This window comes from Phasianus colchicus, chromosome 21 (assembly GCF_987193195.1).
Source record: "Phasianus colchicus chromosome 21, bPhaCol1.hap1.1, whole genome shotgun sequence".
In the NCBI taxonomy this organism is placed as follows: Eukaryota; Metazoa; Chordata; class Aves; order Galliformes; family Phasianidae; genus Phasianus; species Phasianus colchicus.
In genome coordinates this window covers 6,544,500-6,569,469 of record NC_143456.1, presented here as the reverse complement: position 1 = coordinate 6,569,469, position 24,970 = coordinate 6,544,500, and the positions used below count along the sequence as shown (strand labels likewise).

Here is a 24,970-nt window from a genome sequence, read left to right as displayed (position 1 = left end):
GATCCTGCCTTACCAGGGCACAGCGTGGGCAGGATTGTATGGTGGGGAAGGCTAAGGGAGAGGAAAAGGACAATTCCAGCCTTTGCTGCATGACCCACTTAGCTGAAAGATCAACTGTTAGGTGAGCTCTTAACAGGTCCATGGAAGACAAAAAATCTGAGTATTGCTTTGAAACAGCTGAGAAACTCAGATTTCGAGGGTGCTCACCTGGAACAGGGTCCTGATAATGATCCTTAAACCATCGGAAGAGTCCATTCACTGTAGGGAAGACCTGGCCCCGGTAGCGGAATCCTTCTGGTGTCACTGTCACATACTCTATCCTGTGAGGAGCAGTGAACACAAGAGAGTACAGGAGATCACAGGCTGCTTCAGAGCCATACCAGCTTCCAGCACCCTCAAACTAACAGGCCACAGTCAGAACAGGCATGGCCTACAAACTCAGGTGATGGCTGGACTGAAAATGAACAGACCCAACCAAGATGCTCTCATACTGCTCTCAAAGAAGTGCTCCAAAATACCATGCCTTTCCTTGAAGGAAATCTATCAGTCACTGCTTACACTCTACCCTAGTGACACCCCTTGCACAGAGCAGTACTGTTTGTGACAGCCAGTGTTTAGAAATGCAGGAGTCTCCTGGGTGAGACTGACTACTAGACATGGATCCTCTGCCGTCAGGAGGACATACTCTGGATAAAAGGAGGCCTGACTTACAAGGAATACTGACAGTACTAGAAGAAAAATCAGGGGTGTGGTACTGGCAGCAGTCCAGCTGCTGGGCTTATCTCTCCTTTACCTTGGTTTGCCTCGAGGCTGATAACCCAAGAGGAATTTGCCAGGTAGATCTTTACAGGCACTAATAAAGTAGGGAATAAACGTTGGCTTCTCTTTCTTGGTCTTTATCAGCAGCTCTTCCAGCTTCTAAATCGAGAGAGGGAAAGAGAAAAAAATGAGATGCTCAAGGAGAGCCTACGTTTTTAGCAACACATAGGACCTGCAGCTGTCTCCCTCCATGCTGCTGTCAAGCCCATTTTCTCCCCAGCTCTGACAAGGGCCACCAATTGTACTGTTTCTGTGCAGGGTTCTAAATGCCCATACCACAGCAGGGAGGACTTGCCCAGATATGTTACTAGTTCAGAACACAGATCTGCAGAAAAAAGTTCCTCTGCCACAGTTCTGCCACCACTGGAAGGTGTCTCTCAGAGAGTAATAGAAGGGAAAGAGCTAGAGAGGAACAGAACTCAACTCCTTCTGTCTTTCTGAGAAGATACACAAATGCCACCAGGTCATAGAAAACCAATACTCTCCTTCCAGTGATATTTGCTGGCAGGGCTGTGGCACAGTGTTGTAGCACACCACACACCCACTGCAGGAACCCATCCTGACTCCACTGCTCCCAGACAGAGCCCCCTGAGACCTACAGCTGAAAGTGGCTGTCAATCCCAAGGTGACAAGAAGATCAGATCTCAGTCCAGCCGCAGCTCATGTTAGACTAGTGTTTAAAATCTTGTCCTCAGGCAAAGAACTTCTATCATGCTCCTCAATCTTCCACACAGGCTGGGACAGGCTCACCTTCTTGTCTCCACCGTTGCAATCCTGGTAGTATTTGTGATTCAACAGGTCTCTGGCAAAAGAAGCCATTGGCTGGACATAGCGAGCAACGATTTCATCCAAGTCTTCAAACTCCTTTGAACAAACACATTTAAGGAGGTATTTAGGGTGTGTGAGGAGGAACCCTGATTGTAGCGCAGAGCTATCAGTAAAATATTTTGCTCAGCAAGGCTGGATACTTTGAGTGTAAAGAGCTGAGAGTTGTCTAAGAAAAAGAGTAACTTTCAGCAATAGCCTGAAAGCAGCTACAAGGACAGGAAGCTGTGCCAACCTGACCCTGACAAATAGGTACTTTTCCTTTCCCACCACGTCCTTCCCAAGTGAGTTCTGCAGGGCTCTCACCTCTGTATTAATCCAAAGCGTAGAGCCCAGACTGAAGGCATTCTCCTTGCCCTCTTCTCGAACATCCACGTGCTGGTAAATCCCATCGTTCACCTTCCAGGTGACAGTGAGGTGGTTCTCCCCTTTGCTGCTTGGCCGAATAATCACATCCCCTTGGTCCATGGTCTCCATCATCTTTTCAGCTTGCTTGAAGCTGATGTTGTGGAATGATGGGTGAGCAATTACTCTCTTGATGTACGCTGGGGGACAAAGAGGAGTGTTTAGGCTTCAAAGAGGATTTGCTTTATTGCAAGTATACATCTTATTGTGCTGCTTCTCCTGAAGCACTCTGGGAAGGCTGGTGTTACAGGGGTGAAAAAAATGACAAACTCACTTGTCCGCTGTTGCTTTCTCTTCATGTCTTCCTCCTGTTTGTGATCTGCTGCCTCGGTATCAAAGTCATAGTAGGTGTCTTTAGGCAGTTTCCACTCATTGTTCTTATCCATCAGGTCTGAGGTCCTGCAGGTCAGATCTGCACTGAACTTCTCGATGTCAATCTTCATAATCCTGCAGTGAACAGTCATTCCCACCTACAGGAGAGATGCAGGTGCAGTGGATCAGCAGGTGTGGCTGATATGCCAGGCACCCTGCACTACAGAGCAGTCTATGCAGGTATGAGTTACTTCACATACTTCAGACTGATACCACTTTTAAAAGTGGCTGCTCCATATAAATAAAAATGACCCTGTTACGACTTGAACTGAAGAAGAGATTAAAGGAATTTTTTGCTGACAGCTCTCCACACTATCTGTGCTCTATACACACTGAAAACTGCTACACTTGCTGTTTTAGTTATATTTAACAAAGGAACAGCAGATCTGGTTCACAATGCACAAGAAAGCAGTTAAGCTTGTCCAGAAACAGACTGGAAGACACCCAAATGACTTCCCTGCTTAAATAGGAAATGGAAAATCCTACCACAAAAACTGCAATGTCTTAGTCCAGTTAACCGTGCTGAAATTAACAACAGCTCTTTAAAGAGCTGCTGAGAGACTTCTGCTTACAGCATTATCCATCACCTGTACGGACTGTCAGGAGATCCCAGGAGACAGAAAAGATGTTAAAATTGAGGTTTAGCATATGATGAAAATATGAGATTCTACTTCTTTCAGAACCCCAAACCCTGTCCTGAAGAAGGTTAGTACCTCTGATGACCTTGACAAATAAACTGTAGAAGAAAAAGCTACAAGAGTGGGAAGCAGACCCTCGCATACCTAACAGCAGTTCTGTGAACTCTTTAAAAAGCTAGGAACAAAGGACGGCTCTGCATGAGAATGCCTTCTGGTCTCCCAAACCCAGACTTTAGCCAGACTGTAATAAATCCTCATGCAGTACAACATGTTAACTGATTAACATGGTTCCCACCAGCTGCCAAGAGAGATTTGCACTGTGGACACTAATCAGAACCTGAACATGCTGCTGATTTAAAGTCCTTCAATGAAAATAAGGTTTGAAAATCCATTTAGGGAACAATGTTATTAACCAAACTCTGAATCATTGCTGTTGGCTCCATGCTCTTCCAGTTCTTGCTGGATATGTGAAAATCCACCCTTTCCATACCTTCACCCTTTCTTCAGGCCGTTTGACCACCTTATCACTTAGAAATTTTGTTGGGATGAAGCCAGCAACACCATTATCCAGACGTGTCTTCACTCCAATGGCCTGACCTGGGCATGAACCACTGTCAAAGTGATTCCAAACCTGGAGCAAAGGCAAACATAAAAATCATTCGGCATAAAAACAAAATGAAGCAGGCAGCTCACATTTGAACAAATCTAAAAGCTGGGTCAGCAGAGTGGTGCATCCAGCACAGATGCACAGAAGGGCATGAGACTTCAAAATGAAAACTGCCCAGTAACACAGTCTTCCTACTTCAATTCTGCTCAGCTTATAGGGCTTTGCAACTGGGAAGGACAGAACATTTTTAGACCCTTAACAAAAGCCTGCAGCTAGGGCTGGTTTCTAATTAACACAGTAGGACTTTAAAGTCACCAATTACCAAAGCTGGAATTTAGCAGTGTTTAGAAGAGACCTAAAGCAATAAGCAGCTGGGAGTCCAGAAAAGTTCTTAAAATTGAGAGGGTGGCAGAACAAACTTCTGTTTGCTATGTCACAGGCAGCTTTATGTATTTGCAAAGAAGCAGTCAGCTTATCACCAAGACCATTTCACTCCTAGTCCAGTTCATCAAAATTCACAGTGTAGCCCTACAGAACCTGTCAAATCCACATTGAAACCATTAATCTAAACCAGAACACTTTACATTTGTAATCAAAGATCATGCTCAGGTTGACGGCTTTCGGCACTGCAGATGCAATTTTGGCTCTGATATCTTGTTTTCCAAGAGCCTTTGCCAACTGCATCCCTACCAAATGTTCAAGCCTGGTAACAGGCTCCCAACAAAGTGCAGCACAAGAAGCAATCTCACCTCACTGAGCTCTGGGAAGTTATCCTGCTGACAGAAAGGACACTGCCAAAGACCAGTTTCGTCGTTCCGTATTGCCTGGTCATAGCTTTCTCCTTGTGGCCTCCTGTGTGCTATCCCAGTCACGTTGCAGATGATCATTTTACCTGCAATATGATGGGAGAGGAAAAGGAGAGAATGAAGAACTGAAAGCCAACTGCAGAGCCAGATATCTGTCTTGATCTAAGGCAGACATACATGAAGGTGTTAAGATACTTCCCAGATATTTGAAAAGCTGCTTCATACACGAATAACATTAGCACTATCCCAATGTCACCCTCAACAACCACCTCGTTCCACCTCTGCATATCTGAAGTAAACTTAGGATGACAGTAATCATCAGAGCTCTCTCTCTCTTAGTGAACAGGAACATACCAATATAAAAAGTCTCTGGAGTTTCTTTGGTCAGCATGTTGAAGACCTCTTCTGTATTTGGAGAACGATATGGGGTCCTTAGGTCCTTGTACCTGCAGCTTAGTTCAGCTCGAATGTCATATAAAGTTATATGCTTGTCACCATAGCCCTGTGTAGGTTAAAAAGCCATGACGTGCAAGAAGGACATGAGTAGGGAATCCACTATAAGTTATGGAAGAATTAAATGAACTTATCAAACACCAAAAAAGTTTAACAGACTAATTACCACCTCCCCCATCCCCCTGTCCCAAGTACACTCTCTGTTAGCATCGACTACATAGCACTGTCAGACACAGAATACTTGTTAAGGCTATTTATACATTTTACAGCAGTAGCAGCTAAGTGCTCAGCTCCTAAAATGGACAAAGGTCACTCACTACAAAACCAAAGAAACTGAGGTGGACAACACAGCTGCCCCTCTGTTTCTCAGCACCAGGAGCCACCTAGTGTACCTGTCTTTCCAGTTCTTCAGCAAAGGCATCAAGATCCAGGTCCTTCAGTCGTTCAGGGTTTTCTAAGATCTCCTCTAGAGCTCCTGCAGGATTCGCGTCCTCAGCTGACTCATCATATTCTAAAGCATCTACTGCCATTTTTCTTGCCCACTCGTAGGTTTCGGGATGGACCCTGGAACCATCTAGGACTTCAATGTAGGAATCAGTACTGAAATAAAACCAAAGCCATGTTCAGATAAAGACTCCACAGGTTCCACAGCCATCTCCTTCAGCTCAGTAACGAATCATGCTATTGACCATCACTGCTGGCTGTGTGGGTGCTCCACCATCACTGACCCCAAAGGAAACTACTATTTTAGTCAGGACGCAGTTAATTCTTCATTATTAAATCACCAGGATCTCAAGCAATATAGGACAAATTCCAGTCTGCAGCTTTTGCACTGCAGAGCTTGTTGGACTTTCCAGATGTGCTACCACTGTTCTCCAAACACACACACCTCTTGTTCAGTTAACCAGTAACATCATGCTCTACAAACTTACCAGCTTCCTCTTAAATGGGTGGGAAAGTTGCTGATTTATACCTCAGCTTTGAAACCATTGTTAGTCAGAAACCAAAAGTACACATGGGTTTCCAGTGCACATGCATGACGACTATGAAAAGTTAGGGAACAACTGTTTTTAGTTCAGTTCCTCTTGACCACAAAGGGTCTTTTACACTATAGCAAGCCATATAATTAAAGTTTAAGACTCACACTGCTGGACAGGTTCAGCTGCCCTTAGAAACCAGATTAATCACTTGCAATACCTGAACCTGGCCAGAGATCAGAGGGGCCACACAGAAACTCCTGGAAACATGGACTCCACACTCTAAGGGTGTTACAGCCTGTCACTCTCTGATAACTCCACACTCTCTTGTTAGGCACTGAATGCAATCCAATACCCACCTATCGCCCAGCGACGCTGTGTCAATTTTGATGAAGCCTGCACAGTTGATAAACACCTTGGGTCCCATGTGACACATCGTAACCAGCTGGGTCCTGTTCTCCAGACGCGTGTTGTTTTGTTTTAAGATCTGGAACAAGAAGGAACAGCATAAACCTTCTGATTCAAACCCGAGAGGTTCCCAGGAAAAGCAGAGGACTTGCACTGTACAGTACAGCATTCAAATCATCTGACATAACCATGCCTATCACAAATCATTAACTACTGCACTCTGCCTGTGTCTCAGTATCGTACGAAAGGATGACTCCACATGGAACAGCTCCAGCTCTCAGGAAAAGTGCTGGCTTTTTGCCTTCTGTTTTCTACAGTAGGAAGGCATCCTGACGCTCTAACAGTGTGTCAGTTCCTATGAGCTCAGGAGCTGACTAGTACTGAGAGATCTGAGTTGCGTGGGTCTGTGAAGGATGTAAGTCTGTGCACAGCTCCAGGGTTAGGAGCAGTGAGATAACACACATGAAAACATGTTGACAGAGCTGTCAGCTGCATCTGGCACAAACAACCCTGACTCAGCTCATAACAGCACTGCCATCAGGCCAACCTGCACTGTTTATGTAGGCAGTGAAAGAAGCTTCCTTACCTTTAGCAGATGAGTGCCTTTGCGTGGTCCCAGGCCACACACATACTGCAACAAAGCCTGGCTGTGAGGGTGAGCAATTGCCCGATTGACATCCACTCCCACCTCGTTTACACGGTTTATGAATTCACAGTAGAGGGCATTCAGCAGATCCTCCTTCACCACATGCTCCTGACAGAAGGGAGAGGTGTTAGCCTCACAAGGGAATGTGTGCAACGCTCTGCCATAAGCAAGCTGGACCAAATGCAGTACAATGGCTCTCTGGTGCTGTACTGCACCTCAGAGTTACTCCCTGAGAAGAACCTAAAGGCAGGGGGCAGATGAGCTAAAGAAGGCAGGGAAAAAAAAAAAAGGTGCTGTGTAGCCTGAACACAGCCCAGAACAGACAGAACTTGCACCAGTTCAACCCAAAATTCTTTTCCTTGATAGCAAACAAGCCCAGGCCTTTTGAGTCGCTTTGTTTTACAGAGATGGAACCCTCCTACCTAGAGATCCCATTTACCTGCAGAGGATGGAGTTTCAGGCAAAGAATATCCTCATCAGAGCTGCAGACCTGGGCAAACTCTACGAGAGGGTCCTGAATGCGACGAGCAAGGGAAACTGCTTGACGTAACAAAGGCGGGTAATCTCGGAACTCATTCTGCAAGAGGCCAGAAAATCACATTTTGTGGCATGCCAAGCTAAGACACATCAGACAAGAACTGGAAAAAGGAGGCATTTATTGCTCAGTGCTGAGAGCTGAGATCAAAGGTCCCCCAGGTAGCCTGCTGTAAATAAGAACAAAATGAGCCCATCTACTCAGATGAAAAAGATTCATGGCAGACTACACCAACATCTACTTTGTGCATGTGCTAACGCAGATTTCTTTGGAAAAGCCTAAACAAGATGTTTTGCCTTGACTTAAGGATCACTTAAGTCATTTTCTAAATGGATCACGCGAGGCAGTGTACGACACAAGGCTGGGTCAGTATAATAAACAGAAGCTGAGACAGCCCAAATGAGCCAAAGGCTAAAGAATGGCTAAAATAACAGAAGGTTCACCTCAGATTTCTTGCTGTTCATGTAGAGGATGGCCAGTTCATTATCTACCAGCTCTACTCCAATAGAGGACAGCTGCTGCCCCTGATCCAGTTCATGAACAATCCTCTTTACATCCTCCATCAGCATCTGGGCATCCCTAGGGAAAAATGACCAAGTGTATTGAAGGGAGAACGCAAAGCTGGGTCCTCAAACCACTTAAGGAGATAACACCAATGGTTTATGACACATCACTAACAAAATAGATTCCTTAAAGCAAAAACAATGAAATCACAGGTCAACTAGAAATTGAACAGCAGAGAGCAAGTCTCTTAGCACAGGTCAGGTCAGTTTGGAGAGAAAATCATCCACAGAGAGGATTCACGATAGATCTTTCATCACCACAGTGTTATAGCCACTACCCTTCTCTGCTGGAAATAGCATTAACAAGCCTAGCTGTTGGTAGACAGCTCTTTGCTTCCAGAAGAAAGTAGGTAATTTTCTGGTTTACTTAAAGCTGCGTTCCGTGTTAGCTTTCCACCTGAGGCAAGAGAGACCCAGTATGCTAAGAATCTAGTAAGGATGCCCAATGCTATTCACTACCCGCTCAAAACCTGGGGAGAGGCACCATCAGTCCTTCCCTCCTCCCACTAACTCTCCAAGCAGTGAAACGTAGAGAAGAATAAGGAAAACACTGCAGAGAGACTTGGAAGTGGAAGGAACACAACGATCTGTTATCTGACCTGTTCTCGCCTGCAATTGTGACCACGTGAGGCTTCTTGTTCAAAAGGAATTTTTTCAAGGTTTCAATATCCTGTGCCTAGAAAGAAAAGCGAGACAGGTCAGGGTAGAAAAGCTAGAGGGTTTCTGTACTGAATCAGCTACCAGGTTTTGCTTCCTATTTCACAGGGAAAATCTTCCCACTCTGCCACCCTGAACTGTAATCTAGTTGGAAGCAACCTCTCCTCTCCAGAATAACTGCAGTGTGGAAAAAAGGCAAAATTCTTGCACATAAGAGTGACAAGGCCTATACCGACTTCAGACTGACTGTTCCTCTCCAGCCCACAGTACATCACTCAGTACCAAGAGCAACCTGTGGGTGTTGGTCTCAAGATAATAGCTGTATTGAGTCTCACCTTCTTTTCCCTCTCTTCCTCACGCCAGGCATTCCTTCTCTTTGTGAAATGTGGCAGTCGGAGGAAGTCTGTAACCTCACCCTCTCCATTAACGAGGGCACAAAACACAGGGTGGTCCCTGAAACACAGAGATCACTCACACATGGAGGACTGCTAAAGCTGAACATATATCTTGAGCCAATTCCATTCCTCTTACCTGGCTGAGGAAAACGCAATGCCTAGCACCCGAATTCCTTTCCCTTGGTTTTCATCCATGAAATCATCATCTTCCTCCACTTGCTGATCAGGACGGTATGAAGCTACTTTCAGCCAGTTGTACAGCTTGCGGCTGCAAGCCTAGTAAGAAGGGAGGAAAGAGAGGAATAAGAAAATCCAGTGCAGAAGCTTTGGCACAGCCCTACTCCAGAGTGAAGGTCAGGGGCTGCTCAAGGCAGACTGACAGTATACTCTGTCAGAATCATGACTAGGTCTCTAGAATCACAAAGTCCATCTTGTCTCCCTCTGAAGCATCTTTAATGTTACAAGAGAACCTGACTCAGATTGCTTACTGTCCCCTCCTCTTTCCCAAGTGCCTTTATATGGCCGACCAGCAGCTGTCTTCAGCATGCTGCAGGACTGTTAGCATCTATAAGCTTAGCTCTGTCTCACGCACATCTGTACCCCATCTCACCTTGAGAACATACTCCTTGGCCTCCACCAGCAGCTTGTTCTTCAGCTCTTTAGCCATCTGCACATAGAGGAACTGGTTGAGGGATCTCTCAATGGCCATGGTACGCTGCCGATTCCATTCCTGCACCTGGTGGCTGAACTCATCCCGATAATAGAACTGTTTGATTTCCTCAAAGTATGTCTGGTCACTACCATACCTGAAAATAAAACAAAAAAACAAAAAAACAAAAAAAAGAGGAGAAGAAACAGATAATCATGACATCCAGGAATAGTTTGAGTTACAGAAGAGCTCCAACAGCACACCAGCACTGGTTGAATAAGCTCTGCCAAGACATGACCACTGAGAACTCACCCCTCCACTCCTTTCATGTCTATGCTGATGTCTATAGTCAGCAGTGCCTCCTCCTCTGCCAGGCTCATTTTCAGGAACTGGTCATCTCGCAGCTCCTTCACTGGCTTGTTCTTCAAGTATTTAAAGGAATAGGCATAATGGGCTTCATCAATATCCTGGGATAGAGAAAAGACTATCAGCATGCATACAGACATCCACAAAGACAGGCCCTACTGTACAATGTAGTAGACAATGTTTTTTATTCAATACTCCCTCACTCCTATCTATGCCTGCCAGTTTCCATTTCCTCCCCCAGCAGGACACAGTGGAATTCATTCCCAGTCCCAGAAAAAACAGAAACTGTTCTAACAACTGAAGACAACATTTCAACAGCAAGAATCAGGTCTGATGAAATGCTGAGACTGAAAATGCAGGTTGCTGCTGAGCTTGCCTCTGCAACAGCCCAGCTCACATGCTTTAAGATTCACTCCAAGTTGCCACTGACATGGGAGAAGTTTTCAGACACAAAACAAGTATTTGTACATTATATAGATCCCTCCCCAAGTGGACTCACAGAGTCAGAGCTCCTTTCCTTACCTTCTTCCCCTTTTTGGTTGGTGAAATGTTGATTTTAGCCCTTTCTTGGAAAGTCTGTCTCAGGACCTGCCTGACCAAAGGCTCCCTGGCTATCTGCAATGCTACCATGTACCGTGCTCCTTCCAGAACAGCTTCTGGGCTTGGGAATTGACTAAAAGCAAAAAAAAAAAAAAAAAAAAGCGAGACAGTCTTGGGATGTGAGAACACAACCAGATCCCTTCCCCTGCCACATCTACAGGACCTCGGTGAGGATCCCCACACACTGACCTACACACATAGTCCTTGGCCAGCTCCAGGGGCTCTGCAGGGAACTGCTCTGTCTCGTGACGTTGGTAACTGTCTCGGAGATTCTCTCCAAACTGCTCAGGTGTCAGACCAAACTTCTTAGCCAGGCCATCTAGGGGAAAAGAATTAAAAAATAAAATCACACAAATGATGAGAAGGGTATCGTAGCTTGCATGGAGCTCAACTATCAGCCTTCCTCCTACAGGTAAGCCACACAACTTAGAAGTGTAGGCCAGGCCACAGCACACACACTGCAAACTCAATGTGACAGAGCAGAGCTCTTACCCAGCCCAGCTGTTTGACAGATGGTGTACATATCCCGACGGGAAGCCTGCTTCAGCTCAGGCCCTTTCTGCTCATCATCTTCTGCATCCTCCCCTTCACCTACGGGAAGCACATGTTTAGCAAGGCATCCAGTCACCTGCAGTATATCAGCAGCACATTAAAGGGGACAAACACAAATTACATTGTGCAACACTGTCCCTAAACCACATGAGAACATGAAAGCTCACAGCAGCCTTAAAATTATTTATAATACCCTGGTCGTGAAGGGGGATACTCAGTTCCTTGGAAAAATAACATCCTGTATGACAAATTCTAAACATTTTTAGAGATGCCTGGAACACCTGGGGCTAACCTAAGACAGAAGAGAGCAGCAGATCTGTGCACACACCTAGGCTTTTCAACAAGCTTTCTTACTACTGTTTTAAACCAGGATTTTGAACCAGCCCAGGTCTATGAGACTTATCAAGCTTGAAGACAAACCTTCCTCCTCTTCACCATCTTCTCGGATACGCTTTTGCTTCTTTCGAGCAGCCTTTGCAGCATTCTGCATCTTGGGGATGTCTCGTCCATAGTACAGCAGGAAGTGATTATACACATCTTTCAGCTCATCCATGGACTGCACGTCCTTCAGCCTGGAATGTGCAAAGCCAGCATGTTACATCCTGCTTTCAGCTGAGCTGTGTTTAGAGTGCTCAAGGAACCTGCTCTGGTACAGGTCAGGAAAATGGAACACTTGGATCCTCTTGTGAAAGAGTTTTAAACATTTCTTATTACTGGTTTTGTAGTGAGTTTAAAGTCAATAATCTGCTCTCTGGCCTGCAGTACAATATGCATCTTAAGTTATGTTGGAATGAATACAAAGTCATGACACCGTACCTCTCCATGTCAGTAGTATCAAGAGCCCTTATTCCATCAGCCAAAGGCTTGTCTGGGTCAGCAGAGATCTGCTCATACTGGTAGGCCTGCATCTTCTCAAACAGACGTGTCAGGTTTTGCTTGCGGATCTTCAGCTGGGTCCACTAACACAAAAACAGAAATTTCCACTGAAATCCAACGTAGCTGTGTGCTACATCTGCCTTCTCTCTTCCCAACGAGGAGCTCCTAAAGAGGCACTCTCAGGATCCCAGATTGTCATAAAAAAATAACTATCAATATCTTCACCCACAAACGTGCTCAGATATGATAAATCTGTGGCAGGTTTTGTCTCACACATCACGTTAACAGAAAATAAAGATCTGAATCTACCTAATAGTAGAAAAGGAATGGGCACTCCTTACACTATACAAAGTCAATACACAAAGGTGGGAAGATATGGTAAATACCAATGGGATAATAAGGACTGAAAACACTTCTCACCTTCTCATCCCACTGCCAGACACTCCAGAGGTCATTGATGTGCAGCTCTGGTTCCACATACTCCTTTCTGTAGAAGGCGATGAATGGGACCTAGGTCAGAAATGAGACTCGTCAACACCAAGTGAAAGCAGACTGGGCTCCCCCTGGCAGCCACAAGTCCAGAGATTGCTCCTGTCCATTTAGGAGAACAAATTGATGGGGCAGCAGTGTGGGAGATGTGCTGAATCATGACACCACTCCTCAGACTGTTCCAATGAATAACACATCACATACCCCAAACAGATTCTGTGAAATTAAGCAACACCCCTCGTATGAAGACAAACATCTTTATAGATGATAAACATTTTATTGAACAAATAAGACTCAAGAGACTCTGGAATTTCTCCATCTAATTTATCAGATTGACCATGGCAACAGTAGCCTCATCAAACAGATGTTAAAACCTCTGCTGTCACAGCTCACATGAGATGAGCTGCACTTTCCAGGGAAGCACCATTTTTCCATAGGTGAGGCAATCAGGTAGGCCATCACAGACTCATCTCCTTTATTACACTAAATACCTCCAGCAGTCCCTCTACTAATCCCATCTGTACACTGAGACTTCATTTCAAAAACAAAGCTGAGTTACAAAGTACCTCAAAATGTTGATTTCTCATGAAATTCAGGGCTTCTTTAATCTTCTGGATGGTGCTGGGTCCCTTGCGGCTGAAGCTGCTGCTGGCTTGTCCACGATCAAGGTAGTCAGAACTTTCCTAAAAGGATAAACAACACATTAAGTTGATTGTACTCCTGAGCACCCTCACTAAAAGAACAGCCCAGGCTAAGGGTGGGAAACGGCGACCCTTTTATTAGCAGGAGATGTAGGTTTAGCTTCATGCTGCAATTTCAGAGCACAGAAAAGCCTGATTGGCTTAAAGAAGAAGCAGCATCTGGCTAATGTAACTAACGGCTAAAAGCAGATCACAGTTAATATTAGTTTATCCCTAAGTACACAGTGGCTCAGAGATCTGTCTTTCTTGACAATAATTCTTGAAACCTCTCTGTTCTGGTTTTTTTTTTTGTTTTGTTTTGTTTGTTTGTTTGTTTTTTCCCTGTTCTATGGATGTGAAAATGAAGATGTGTGGATGTGTGTGATCCACAGAAAAACAGAAATAAAATTACAGTGGGCACCACATTTTTTTGAGTAGCCTCTTACAACAATGTCTCCAGGTTGGAAATCTGCAGCACCATCAAGTCAGCAGTTCTCTTAGGACAAAACTCCCAGGCACAGTCCTTTACCTGCAAGGAAATGGTGGGTGTTGCAAATGCATTCCTGTAAATCCAGTCAGCTTCTTCCTCCAGCTCATCATCTTCAGCACTTTTTACAGGGATGGATCGCAACTGTGAAAAGACAACAGGAATAACAGCACATAAAGCAGCTCCAAATCCTCTCCAGGCATTTAGATCCAACCACTTCTCTTTTGATGACAAAATGTCTGAACAGAAGATTTTACACACAGCATTCTCTTTCACTGTATACACTGGCATGGAATAAAGGTCCTTTCAAAAGCCAGCAGCCTCAACATCACCTTTCACAAAGGTGAATAGCAGGTCTCTATGCACAGAGGCACCAACATTTTTTAAAAGGAAGTCAAAGTGCAGACTCTTTGGGGAAATCTGAATATGCAGTGAAATTACAAAAATGTGATACCAGAATGATTTCTAGCAGCACAAAAGTACTTCACTCTGACAAGAGTGTAAGTCCCTATCACCTGAATTAAAGCAGGTTGTAGAAACACCTTGCATGGAACAGTTGCATTGACTGGCATAGCTGTAGGCCAGAAAACTCCAGAAAGCCTCCTCTGGTGCTGCAGTTTCACTCTTGTTAGGCAAAGGTACTACTCATAGGATTGCTAACAGCATCCAGCACAAAGGCTGAGAAGAGCACCAGCCCTGCACCACTTCCAGCAGTGCAACACTGGCACCCAGTGGCCAAAGAGAAACTATGACCAGCACTAAAACCCCTTTGGATTTACAGAGTCACAACAATTCAGCTTCATTGTTACATTTAACTACTGAGTTTCAGTTACATTTAAGGGGTGGGACCAGAGATGCTGGAAATCCATCCAGAAGCCAGATGAGAAAGTCGGCCTGCAGGCCCCAGGCCTGCTGTACTTGTTGGGAGCTGAAATGCTTTGTCTGCACACTGACACCCTTCTTCCTCACCTGGAATCTCTCAGGCATGTCCGTCATCCGGATCTCATTGTCCTGATCTGTTAGGTGACTGCTCTCCAGCTCACTGGGCTCATACATCTCAAAGATGCTACGCCGACTGACACGTTTCTTGGCAGTCTTCTTGGGTCGGACACGGGTCTCTCCTTCAGCTTCTTCATCCTCATATTCATATTCCTCCTCCATCTCCTCATCATACTCATTGTACTTCTCAAACTCATCGTAGTCAAAGTCCACACCAAAAATTTCCTGGGCTTCCTGCAAAGCACTGGAATGCAAAAACTATTCTTCAGTCCCATTATGCAGTTCAAAAAATATTGTTCTGGCCAAAATATCTACGGTCTAAGCTTTATTTTTGCACCCACGTTAAAAATTGTGGATAGGTACACAACTGTTTGAGCTTTAAATGCAAGTATTTCTCTTAAGGGACTACTATTGATATTCTTATAAAAAAAACAATCCAGGGAAAAGGAAGAAGGCAGACATTTATAAAGCCACAGGCTTAAAGCCCCATCCTTACATTTAACAGGTTCCTCTAGGGAACAAGACCAGCAATTTCCAACCACAAGCAGAATCACACTGAAGTTGCAAAAAATCAAGTAATCTGAGCACTGGTTCTGAGGCTCCAGGCCAATTTACAATCAATACTTACGCATCAGTGTATCCGGGCAGCTTCTTTCTCCATTTTGGCTTCTTCAGAGGTTGTCCATCATCATCCACTATGAAGTCATCGATGTCTGGACACAGAGAACCATTTTAGCAGCCAGGACACTCACACCTTCAGCCAGTAACTGACAAACTTCAGCTCAGCCAGTGCAACTGGTGCAATTGCACCACAGACTTAGGTGACTGCTGGCCTGCACAGCTACCCACAGCATCTCTTGCACCAACCTCAGGTATTCCAGAAGCCTGAACCACAATAACAAGCTAGAACTAACTTTTAAAAACAGGAAAAGGCATCTGGCAGCTATCAGCAGCTCAGTGCAAAGAAAATGCAGTAAAAAAAGTCCTGCTGCATTAAATGCTAGACAAATAATTTTTGCAACTCTTTCAGCACAGTGTTAGCAAAGATGATGGGCTAATGCCCAAGAGCAGAATTAGAGCAGGTGTGCAATGTGCTACCAGGTGCTAAACAGAACCTCCACCAACATCTTTTGAAGAGTTTTCCCTTTGAAGGAAGTTTAAACACTGAACACAGTAGCGTAAGCAATGTGGTTCTGTTCATCTAAACTGTTCTGTCCAAACTAAGTCTGCTAACTTTTAATTCTAAAGATTGTACTAATCAGATCAACAAAAGCTGGACCACTCTAGAGCTACAAATTTTGGTTAACTATAGCTCAGGGAAAACCATACTTTGTTCCAGTGCTTTTATCCTATGACAAACTTTGGACCATCCACACTCACCAGATTCATCTTCTTCCTCCTCTTCTTCCTCTTCTGGTGGTGCAACAGGAGCTTCAACAGCTTCCCCTCCCTCCTCGCCTTCACCATCTTGAAAGATTTCTTCAGCAATGGCTTCCTTCTCATGTTCTTCCTTACCATAGTCCTCCTCTTCATCATCCTCATCATCAGACATTTTCCGCACACGTCTGAATTTTTGCTGCAAGCAAAAAAGCTTGTTAGTGCACATAAATCCTGGCACAGACACACAGGCTTTCTGTTATCTCTTCTGGTTTAGAATTGCATTTCCTCTGCTACTCAGGCGATAACTGGAAAGAGCAGGACAGAGCCCAGCACAGCACAGGTAAGGAGGGACAAAGAATCGCTCAGCTCCAAGAGAGCCATACTGCTCATTTGTCACAGCATGCCACACGACATAGCTGCCTGCTGAAAACGATGCAGGAAGTGTAATGCATACTCTAGGTGCCAGGGAGAGATTGTGTTTCTCTCAAGCACTGAGCTCTTCCTTTTCAAGGGGCCAGGAGAAGGCAGGAGGTACCACACCAGGCAGGAGCCAAGCATCTCTGCTAAGATGCACTATGCCATTAGCAACAGCATGGAAACACAACTCACCCTTTTGACTTTAACACCCAAGTTCTCTTCAATGAGGTCAAAATCATCATCCTCCAGGCGGTCATCAAAAGCTAACAGAGGAAAGCAGTAACAAGTTAAATTCCCTCTTTACTCACTTCAGAATGTACAAACCAGTGAGAGGGTACAGCTTACCCAGGCTACGCAGACCCCAATGGCAGAGGGAGACTTGCACTGTGGCCTGCTATAAACAATCGCCCCAAAACTTACTGCGCTTTCTCTTTTTATGGCCAACATCATCCTCAGAGTCCCCGGAGTCACTGGCTTCTTCCTCCTCTTCCTCTTCCTCATCATCATCATCGTTAATGAATCCTTTCAGGTTCCCTTGCTCATCTTGATCATCAAGATTCTCCTCCTCCTCTTCCTCATCTGGGTGGAGAGCAACAAGCATTCGACATTTATGCAGTGTTTATCTGCCAAGTCACCTTCTCAGCTTTATGCAAACATCTTCCTTCACACTACCCAGGCAGAGAGTCTTAACTAAACACTTTTACTGACACAGAACCAAGTCAGCTACTCATGCCAAAGCCACATTTCTTGTCTTGTCTCATGCTCTCTCTGCAGACAGAACAGGTGGAGTGGTCACACCAGAAGAATTCCTATTCTTTTATGGTTTACTATCAGACTGTGTGCCTGAAAGTCCTGTGGGGGTGAAGACGTCTATTTTCCACTACCAAATATAAAACCCATCTAAGAATTCTGAGGAAAGGAAGCACTTAAACAGTTGAGAATATTGACTACAGATGGTCACACTGTTATGCACAGTTATTGCTCCATCTGCAGTGACACGACGCAAAATAGAGCAGTGAAGCACACAGACAGTTCAGCAAAGCCAGAGCACACAGACACACTCACCATCCTCATCTTCCTCTACAAATTTCTTGGTTACTCTGGGAACAACCTCTCCATCCTGGTTGTACTCCTCCTCTGACTCCTCTGCTTCACTTTCTACGAAGTCAGACATGGCTGTGGCGTCTCACGCAGGAACTGGGGAGAGAGAACACATCCATCACATCAGTTGAGGGATGGGAACACAAGCACTTCCCCCTACTGGGTTTTGGAGAGGAGACAGCTAAGGCAAAAGGTTTCAAATTATTTGTCCAGGCTCTGAATCACCCAGAGCCCCCCTTGTCTGCACATCCCTGTCAGCAGAGATTAGGCAAGTGAAGGCAGCAGCCAGGGGCTGCTGGCGCCTGTCAGGCTGTGTCTCAGTGAGCAGAACACGACTGTCACGACAGCACTCACTGCACAGCTGAGCTCCAGCTGAAACAGCACACAGAGCCAAAGCCCTTCATCCCATCCATACCCTCATGCCTGGCCAGGACAGCAGCCCTACACCATCCCCAACGCAGCGCTGTGTCAGAGATCCATACATCTGGTGCACAAACACAGCAACTTCAAAAAACCCAGGGATTTGCTTCTCAGATCAATTAAAAAAAAAAAAAAAAGCAAATATTGGAGAATCTTTTAAGTCTTAAAACATGAATAGCTCCAGAGGAATGCGTTGGCCCTATCTCACTAAACGAAGCCCACAACAAAGACAAGGGAAAGACCTCAGTTGCAAGCAAACAGCAGCTCATATTCCTTGGCTCAGGGCTCCGTGGCTGTGGCCAACACCTATTTATGATGCTCCAGACAGGGAGAAGCCGCAGCAAGCCAAGGCTGCTGCTCTACAACAGACAGGACATCACCGCCCTGGCACAGCACGCAGGTACAGTGTGATCCCCGCCTTCAGAAGGGCACTGCAGATGTCACACACTCTAGCATCCCCCTCCCTAATAACGCTTCAGAAGGCAGCACTCATGCCAGGTAAATGTTTTCTGCATTTCAAAGCAAATGCCACTGATGAACCATGTAACTGCGTGAACAGGAGTTGCTTTGTTTGCCAGGTTCAGTATGAGCATTATGTCAGTTCCACACTTCCTCACCTATTCTTCTGTACCCACCAGGGTGTACGAACATAAACATCAGTGCAGACCAAGCTCCTTTTTCTACAGTGTTTCCACTTGTACAGCAAGGAAAAAACACCTTCATCACAGTGCTACGTGCAGTCTGATTACTCTCTGCTAGCGAAACATTTCACTTGCAGTTCCAACTTTCCTCCTCAGCACTTGTTCTACCATTTCCTGGTAATTTCAGTTCACGTCAAATGAAATTTGTTTGGATGCAGGGAACAGCTATGACTTTGGAAGCCCATCTCACGTAATGATCCAGCTGAGCAGGTTCCACACAAGCCAGCCGCCCACGACACCAGGAGCTTTCAGCTCCACTGAATTCCACCCCAGGACAGAGGAGATGTCACTTAGCACAGGAAATGGAAGTGAGGGCAGCTATTACCATGGAGATGCTGAATCAGATACGTACTAATGATGCCTCTTCCACCCTCCCTTTGAGAGAGGCATTCATCTGAAATAACACAGAAGACAGGCAGAGACCTCTTCCCACATGGGTGAAGATGAAGATATGGACTTCAGACCAGTGCTGCTGTTCAGAGGGCTGTTTGTCTGGCTCTAGGGATCCATCCTCACTGAGTATTTCCAGGCTATCCTGGCTGTATCAGGCATTGGATCCATCCTGAGAGCATCCCAGCAGCATCCCTGTTCCTGTAACAACCCCAGGAGAGAGTGGGAGATCGCTGCAGCATGGGAGCAAACGCTAAATTACACAAGAACACTAAAAAGGCAGGGAAACAGCACCCAGACCTGCATGTTTACCTATGCAAGAGCAGACAGGCTTCTATGGGTGACTAGCTTTACCCCAGAACACCTCACAGTCAACAGACACTGACCAAGATGGACAAGGGTCAAGGGCAGCACAGTGTTGGCAGCAGGAGCGGACACAGAGGTGTCCCAAGCAATGCTGGGCCTGTGTGCTTACCTGACCTCTGCTTCAGAGCAGGGGTTCCTGCACTTTGCTCAGCTCAAGGGCACAATGGCAAATTTCCAGAGTCTATAAGCTGCTTTTAACTGGAGTGACACAGAGCAGATAGCTCTCTGCTGTCAATACAGTGACCAGAGATCAGATCAGCAGGGCCAGGCACTGCAGGTACCTCTCTGCTTTGCTAAGGGAACGATGGACCTGAGCATGCTGCAAACCAGATGTTCAAGCACCTGCAAAGCCTTGGGCACACATCCAGCTATCTGCTGGCTACTCAGGACTGCAATCAGAAGACTGCAGTGCTGGAGGCAGGCACAGTTCTGCACACAATACGCAAGCAAAAGTTCACTCATTAAGTTTAGAAATGGAAACACACAGTGAGCACCTGCAAAATATCAGAATAGATGAGAAAGAGTGCTCCTGTGCCTTGCCATGGCAGCACTGAGTCAAGGCAGGGACAGGACTGACATCAAGAATGGCCCAAAGAAGCTCACAGCCATAGCAGGTGTGGGATGAGGGAAATAGGAAGCATCTCAGTGGTAACTGCAGAACCACAGAGCAGTCTCTCATGGTGAGACATGTTTATTATTCAGCAGACCCAGCTGGACCCTGTTTGTGGACCCAGGAGCAGTCCCAGGATATCAGTGTCAAGGCACAAAACAAGAAAAACTTGCTAACCTAGGCTCAGGCCAGAACTACATGCACATTTCACAACACAAGCAACAATCCTGACTGCTCCCCATCCTTCATGGGAGCAACTACATCGAGCTCCCAAGCCACACCAGTATTATTTCAGGATGGTTTTTTGGACAGGGATCATTTTAATCTCTGCCATTTCATGGTTCAACTCACAGTTCACCTAGGATTTTTTTGCTAAACACCTTTGCCAAAGTCACCACTGAACAGTTTTGTCCTGCTCTCATGTCTGCACTTCGAAGACAAAATGGGTGGACTGGAGAAGATTCAGAAAGCTCCGTGAGAATATGAAAGCTTGAAAACTGGACTCAAAATTAAAATGTAGTGCCTAAAGAAGCCCAATCCATTCATTTTGTCATTGAGATGTTCGTGAAATTAATCCTAGTACAGCAAGAGTATTCCACAGAGTAGGAGACTGCAACAATCTGCTCATTAGGAAAAACCCAAACCAATTGCAAAGGTGACAAATGCACTGAATACCTGTATTAAATAAAAATGCCATATTTGAGCCCGAATGTATGCATTTAACATTGATCACTGAGCGATGACCTCCAGTCTGTGTCTCACTGCAAAATGCAGATGATTGTATCACCATCTTTGATTTGAAACATATAAAGCCCATGAGAGCATCCCTTTGGAGCAGTAAGGCACTCACACCACAACCAAGCACTCTCACGGGCTCCTCATCAGCTGCAGGCTTCTCCTAAGAGCCACTCCTTGCTGCAAGCACAGACATCTGAAGAGCCTGCCAGCCCTGGTACAGCACCAGTAACATGTAATGTATTTAGGTTTCACAGCTGTTTTGTAAACTATTGAGGTCAGAAGCTAAACCAGATGTTCACCTCTCAATGGTAGGTGTGCAATGGAGCAAAACAAGGCATTGCAGCGTGGCGTTCGGCGACTGGAAATCAGCAATGCTGTGACAGGGGAAGGTCAGGCGAGGCACTGCAGCTCAGGCAGTTCCAGTACCTGCTTTGTGAGTCTTATTGCTCCCTGCCAGTCCCACCTCCCCAGTGCTATTGTGCTGCAGAACATCCTGTGGCAATGTGTGCCACGATCTAATGGTACATTGCGTGAGAAAGCACTTCCGCCTGTTTATTTTAGACTTGCTGCATCATAATTTCCTCTAAGAAATAGAAAACTGATGTACCCTGCTTGCTTTCTCTGACCTCTCTATGACTTCACACACCTGTCTTACATTTCCCATCTGCATTTGTCCCCCTGGGGCGAGGAAACATGGGCTGAGCTCCCCCCTGCATGGTGGGCAAACCAGAGACGCCTGCAGCACCCAGCTGCCAATGCAGCAGCACGACAAAGTTTCCAGCTTTGCTCTCTGCACCTTTTAAGCAATTCCAAAATATCCATTTTAGACCCTGGTGTGGTACTGAAGCGTTGTTTTTTAGGAGAAGCCACTGCTGAGACATTCCCAGTCCTTCTTCAGCAGTGAGAACCAATGCGGAGCCAATCGCTGCAGTATCTGGAACCTTCATTAAACCCACTGCTGCCATGTGAGCACTGAGCAGCACCTGGGCTCTCTCTGCATCCTCCCACAGCCGTGTTTATCCACCCTAAATAATTCAGCACCAAAATTCAGCGCTTCCTTTCTCCTTCTCCATAAGACCACATCCAGAAAGAGGAACAGATGAGTGCGAACCTCCACAACAACCACTTCCCACTGGCAGCACCACGCTCCCCTTACCCTTCACGTGTCACTTTTTTACTGATTATTAACCCCACGGAGGGGTGCTGCCCCACAACCTTTTTTTTATTATTTTTTTGGAGGGGGGGGGGGGGGGAAGGAGGGCTGTGTCAGACGTTGCTAACCAAACAGAGCGCTCCATCAGCACAGGACCTGCTCCTGAAGACCCAGAAACCAAAGAAGAGCACAATAAACCTGTAAGAAATTGAGATCCTCTCCCCTCCAACCGGCAAGACAACACGGCGACGCTTTCCTCCGCCCCCCCTCCCGCAACCTCCACGTTTCAGCACAGCCCCACGAGAAGGCCTGGCACACCTCGCCGCTCCCGTGGGGATCTCGGACGGTCCTCCCCACCCCACAGCCAGCCCACGGCCACGGCCAGCCCTCAGCCGGAGCCCCGCAGCGCTGGGACGGCTCTGCCTTCACCTCACAACCGAGGACGAGGCGTGGAGGCCCGACCGCACCCCCCACCCGTCGCTCCCCCCGCCTCACATCGGCCTCCCAGCCGCGGGCAGGCCCCGGAGGAGGCTTCGGAACCCGGCAACCTGCTGGCCGGAGCCCCCCGGGCCGCTCCCGGCTCCCTCCCGCCGTTCAACCCGGCGCGGCCTTACCCGAGGCGCTGAAGGAAAATGGAGGCCTCGGCGGCGGCGGTAGAAGCGAACGAGGAGGGTGGGGGGAGGAGGAGGGGGGGAGGTGGAGCAGACGAGCTGCGATCTCCGGGCGGGCAGAGCGGCGCCACTTCCGCTTCCGGTGGTGGCGGCCGTCGCGGGGATGCGGCGGGACCCTGTGCCGGTGGTGGCCTTCGTGCTGGCGCTGGGCGCGGCGGCGCGAGGTGGCGGTTCCGGGCCTGTAACGTGCGGTTCGGTGGTGAAGCTGCTCAACGTGCGGCACAACGTTCGGCTGCATTCGCACGATGTGCGCTACGGCTCCGGTAATGGCTTTCGTGTCCCCCCCCATCGGTATAGCGGGGTCTTGTTGCGGGTCCTGGGCCTGACCGCCGTTCTTCTCTCCCGCAGGCAGCGGGCAGCAGTCGGTGACCGGCGTGTCGGCGGCGGATGATGGGAACAGCTACTGGAGGGTGCGAGGCCGCACGGCCGCTGTGTGCGAGCGGGGCCAGCCGGTGCGCTGCGGGCAGGCCATCCGCCTCACGCACCTGGGCACCGGCCGCAACCTGCACAGCCACAACTTCGTCTCCCCGCTCTCTGGCAACCAGGTACCGGCATGGCCCTGCGCCCCGGGAGCAGCCCTCGTGTGCCATACCCCAAATGGGCACCTCTTGTATCCAGGGTCTGCAGGCTCAGCCTGTTCTCTGGTCCCTGCCAGATCTCCCAGGCCATACTGAGTCCCTGCTGGGTGCTCCAGTCGTTGTCGGGTCCCTCTTGTTGCTATTGGGACCCTACTGGGTTTTCCGCAGTCCCTACCAGGCCCATACTGGGTCCGCCAGGCTCTGTGGTGTCTCACTTGTTGCCATCTGCTCTCTCAAGTCCCTACCAGCCTCACCTAGTCCCCTAACCAACCCCCATTCGTCACCCCAAGAGCTCGGACCTACATGGTTCTCCCAGGCCAAAACGGATCCCTGTCAGCCCCACCTTTTTCCCCAGCCCGTTTTTCCCAGTCCTCATTCCCATCCTATCCCTGTCTTGGCCTCTAGGGCCAGCCACACATTCTACCTCCCTCATGTCGTGTCATCCCCCATGCAAGGTCAACATCCTGTGGCACCTTTGGGACACCCGCATAGCTCTGGGTTAATGAGATTGCTAATGAATCAGCACTCAAAACGTGCAGCCTGTAAATCTCAGCAACCCCAGAGAGCTGTCCCTTCTCTGTCCCTCTGACACAAAGGTGATACAAAGACCCGAGCCCTAAAACTGAGCTGTTTTGGTTTTTTTTTTTTTCCTCCAGGAAGTGAGCGCCTTTGGGGAGGATGGTGAGGGCGATTACCTGGACGACTGGACAGTGCTGTGCAGTGGGACCTACTGGGCACGGGACAGCGAGGTGCGTTTCCAGCACACCTCCACCGACGTCTTCCTCTCGGTGACAGGCGAGCAGTATGGGCGGCCCATCAACGGGCAGAGGGAGGTGCACGGCATGGCCACCTCCAGCCAGAATAATTACTGGAAGGTGATGGAAGGCATCTTCATGCAGCCCGGAGAGGTCTTCAAAGCAGAGCAGCACCACGTTGAGTTGTGACTGATGGACTGATGCGTTCGGGTGCTTGGTGTGGGGATGGCCACTGTCCACATGTGATTGTGACGCATATTGGGAAGTGGAGCCCAACATCCTGAATCCAACACAAAGCTGATCCTGGTGTGCTGAATTTGACACTTGGTGTTTGGGATCTGATGCAAAGCAGATCCCAGAACCCTGAGTCAACATAAAGCTGATCCCAAATCCAGCACAAAACTGATCCCAAAATCCTGAATCTAGTACACAGCTCATCCTGACACCCCAAATCCAGCATCCCAAATCCAGCATCCCAAATCCAACATCCCAAATCCAACATAAAGCTGATCCCAGAATTCCAAATCCAACACTACAGCTGATTCCAGTGTCCTAAATTTAACACTAAGTAGATTCCACCTTCCCAGATCCAGCATAAGGTCAACGCCAAAGCCCAGTTCAGACAAGAAGCAGAGCTCAGTGCCCCAAATCCAACAGGAGTCAGATCACAGAACCTCAGATCCAAGCACCCCAAATCCAATGCAAAGCAGATCCCAGCATCCCAAATCCAACACAAAGCAGATCCCAGCATCCCAAATCCAACACAAAACAGATCCCAGCATCCCAAATCCAACACAGAGCAGATCCCAGCATCCCAAATCAGATCCCAAAGTCCCATTTGGACACAGATCCCAGAACCCTCAAATAAATCACATCCCAAAGACCA

General features: G+C 47.2%; 2 protein-coding genes across 3 annotated transcripts in view; one reads left to right on the top strand and one right to left on the bottom strand.

Moving 5' to 3' along the window:
* The window catches only part of SUPT6H (SPT6 homolog, histone chaperone and transcription elongation factor), a 26,596-nt gene extending 3,764 nt beyond the window's left edge, over positions 1-22,832 (bottom strand). The window contains exons 1-33 of one of the 2 annotated variants that reach the window (XM_031591687.2): positions 22,695-22,832; positions 17,667-17,798; positions 17,022-17,180; positions 16,794-16,864; positions 16,185-16,380; positions 15,433-15,517; positions 14,775-15,048; positions 13,848-13,949; positions 13,205-13,321; positions 12,570-12,659; positions 12,090-12,232; positions 11,694-11,845; positions 11,214-11,312; positions 10,911-11,040; positions 10,644-10,794; positions 10,068-10,222; positions 9,717-9,912; positions 9,243-9,382; positions 9,047-9,164; positions 8,654-8,730; positions 7,935-8,070; positions 7,396-7,533; positions 6,897-7,064; positions 6,262-6,389; positions 5,318-5,525; positions 4,827-4,974; positions 4,416-4,558; positions 3,550-3,690; positions 2,324-2,519; positions 1,951-2,189; positions 1,570-1,683; positions 794-918; positions 208-320 (exon numbers count right to left, since the gene is read on the bottom strand). In XM_031591687.2, the coding sequence (XP_031447547.1) occupies positions 208-320; positions 794-918; positions 1,570-1,683; positions 1,951-2,189; positions 2,324-2,519; positions 3,550-3,690; positions 4,416-4,558; positions 4,827-4,974; positions 5,318-5,525; positions 6,262-6,389; positions 6,897-7,064; positions 7,396-7,533; positions 7,935-8,070; positions 8,654-8,730; positions 9,047-9,164; positions 9,243-9,382; positions 9,717-9,912; positions 10,068-10,222; positions 10,644-10,794; positions 10,911-11,040; positions 11,214-11,312; positions 11,694-11,845; positions 12,090-12,232; positions 12,570-12,659; positions 13,205-13,321; positions 13,848-13,949; positions 14,775-15,048; positions 15,433-15,517; positions 16,185-16,380; positions 16,794-16,864; positions 17,022-17,180; positions 17,667-17,775 (4,561 nt within the window). In that variant the 5' untranslated portion in view covers positions 17,776-17,798; positions 22,695-22,832. Of the gene's footprint in view, positions 1-207; positions 321-793; positions 919-1,569; positions 1,684-1,950; positions 2,190-2,323; positions 2,520-3,549; positions 3,691-4,415; positions 4,559-4,826; positions 4,975-5,317; positions 5,526-6,261; positions 6,390-6,896; positions 7,065-7,395; positions 7,534-7,934; positions 8,071-8,653; positions 8,731-9,046; positions 9,165-9,242; positions 9,383-9,716; positions 9,913-10,067; positions 10,223-10,643; positions 10,795-10,910; positions 11,041-11,213; positions 11,313-11,693; positions 11,846-12,089; positions 12,233-12,569; positions 12,660-13,204; positions 13,322-13,847; positions 13,950-14,774; positions 15,049-15,432; positions 15,518-16,184; positions 16,381-16,793; positions 16,865-17,021; positions 17,181-17,666; positions 17,799-19,175; positions 20,514-22,694 lie in introns of those variants that run through there. The other variant, XM_090122615.1, reaches the window with a different exon arrangement.
* On the top strand, positions 22,819-24,970 carry SDF2 (stromal cell derived factor 2). Its single transcript, XM_031591688.2, has 3 exons — positions 22,819-23,014; positions 23,100-23,296; positions 23,986-24,970. The coding sequence occupies exons 1-3, from the start codon at positions 22,855-22,857 to the stop codon at positions 24,271-24,273; spliced, it is 645 nt and encodes a 214-aa protein (XP_031447548.2). The 5' UTR covers positions 22,819-22,854; the 3' UTR covers positions 24,274-24,970.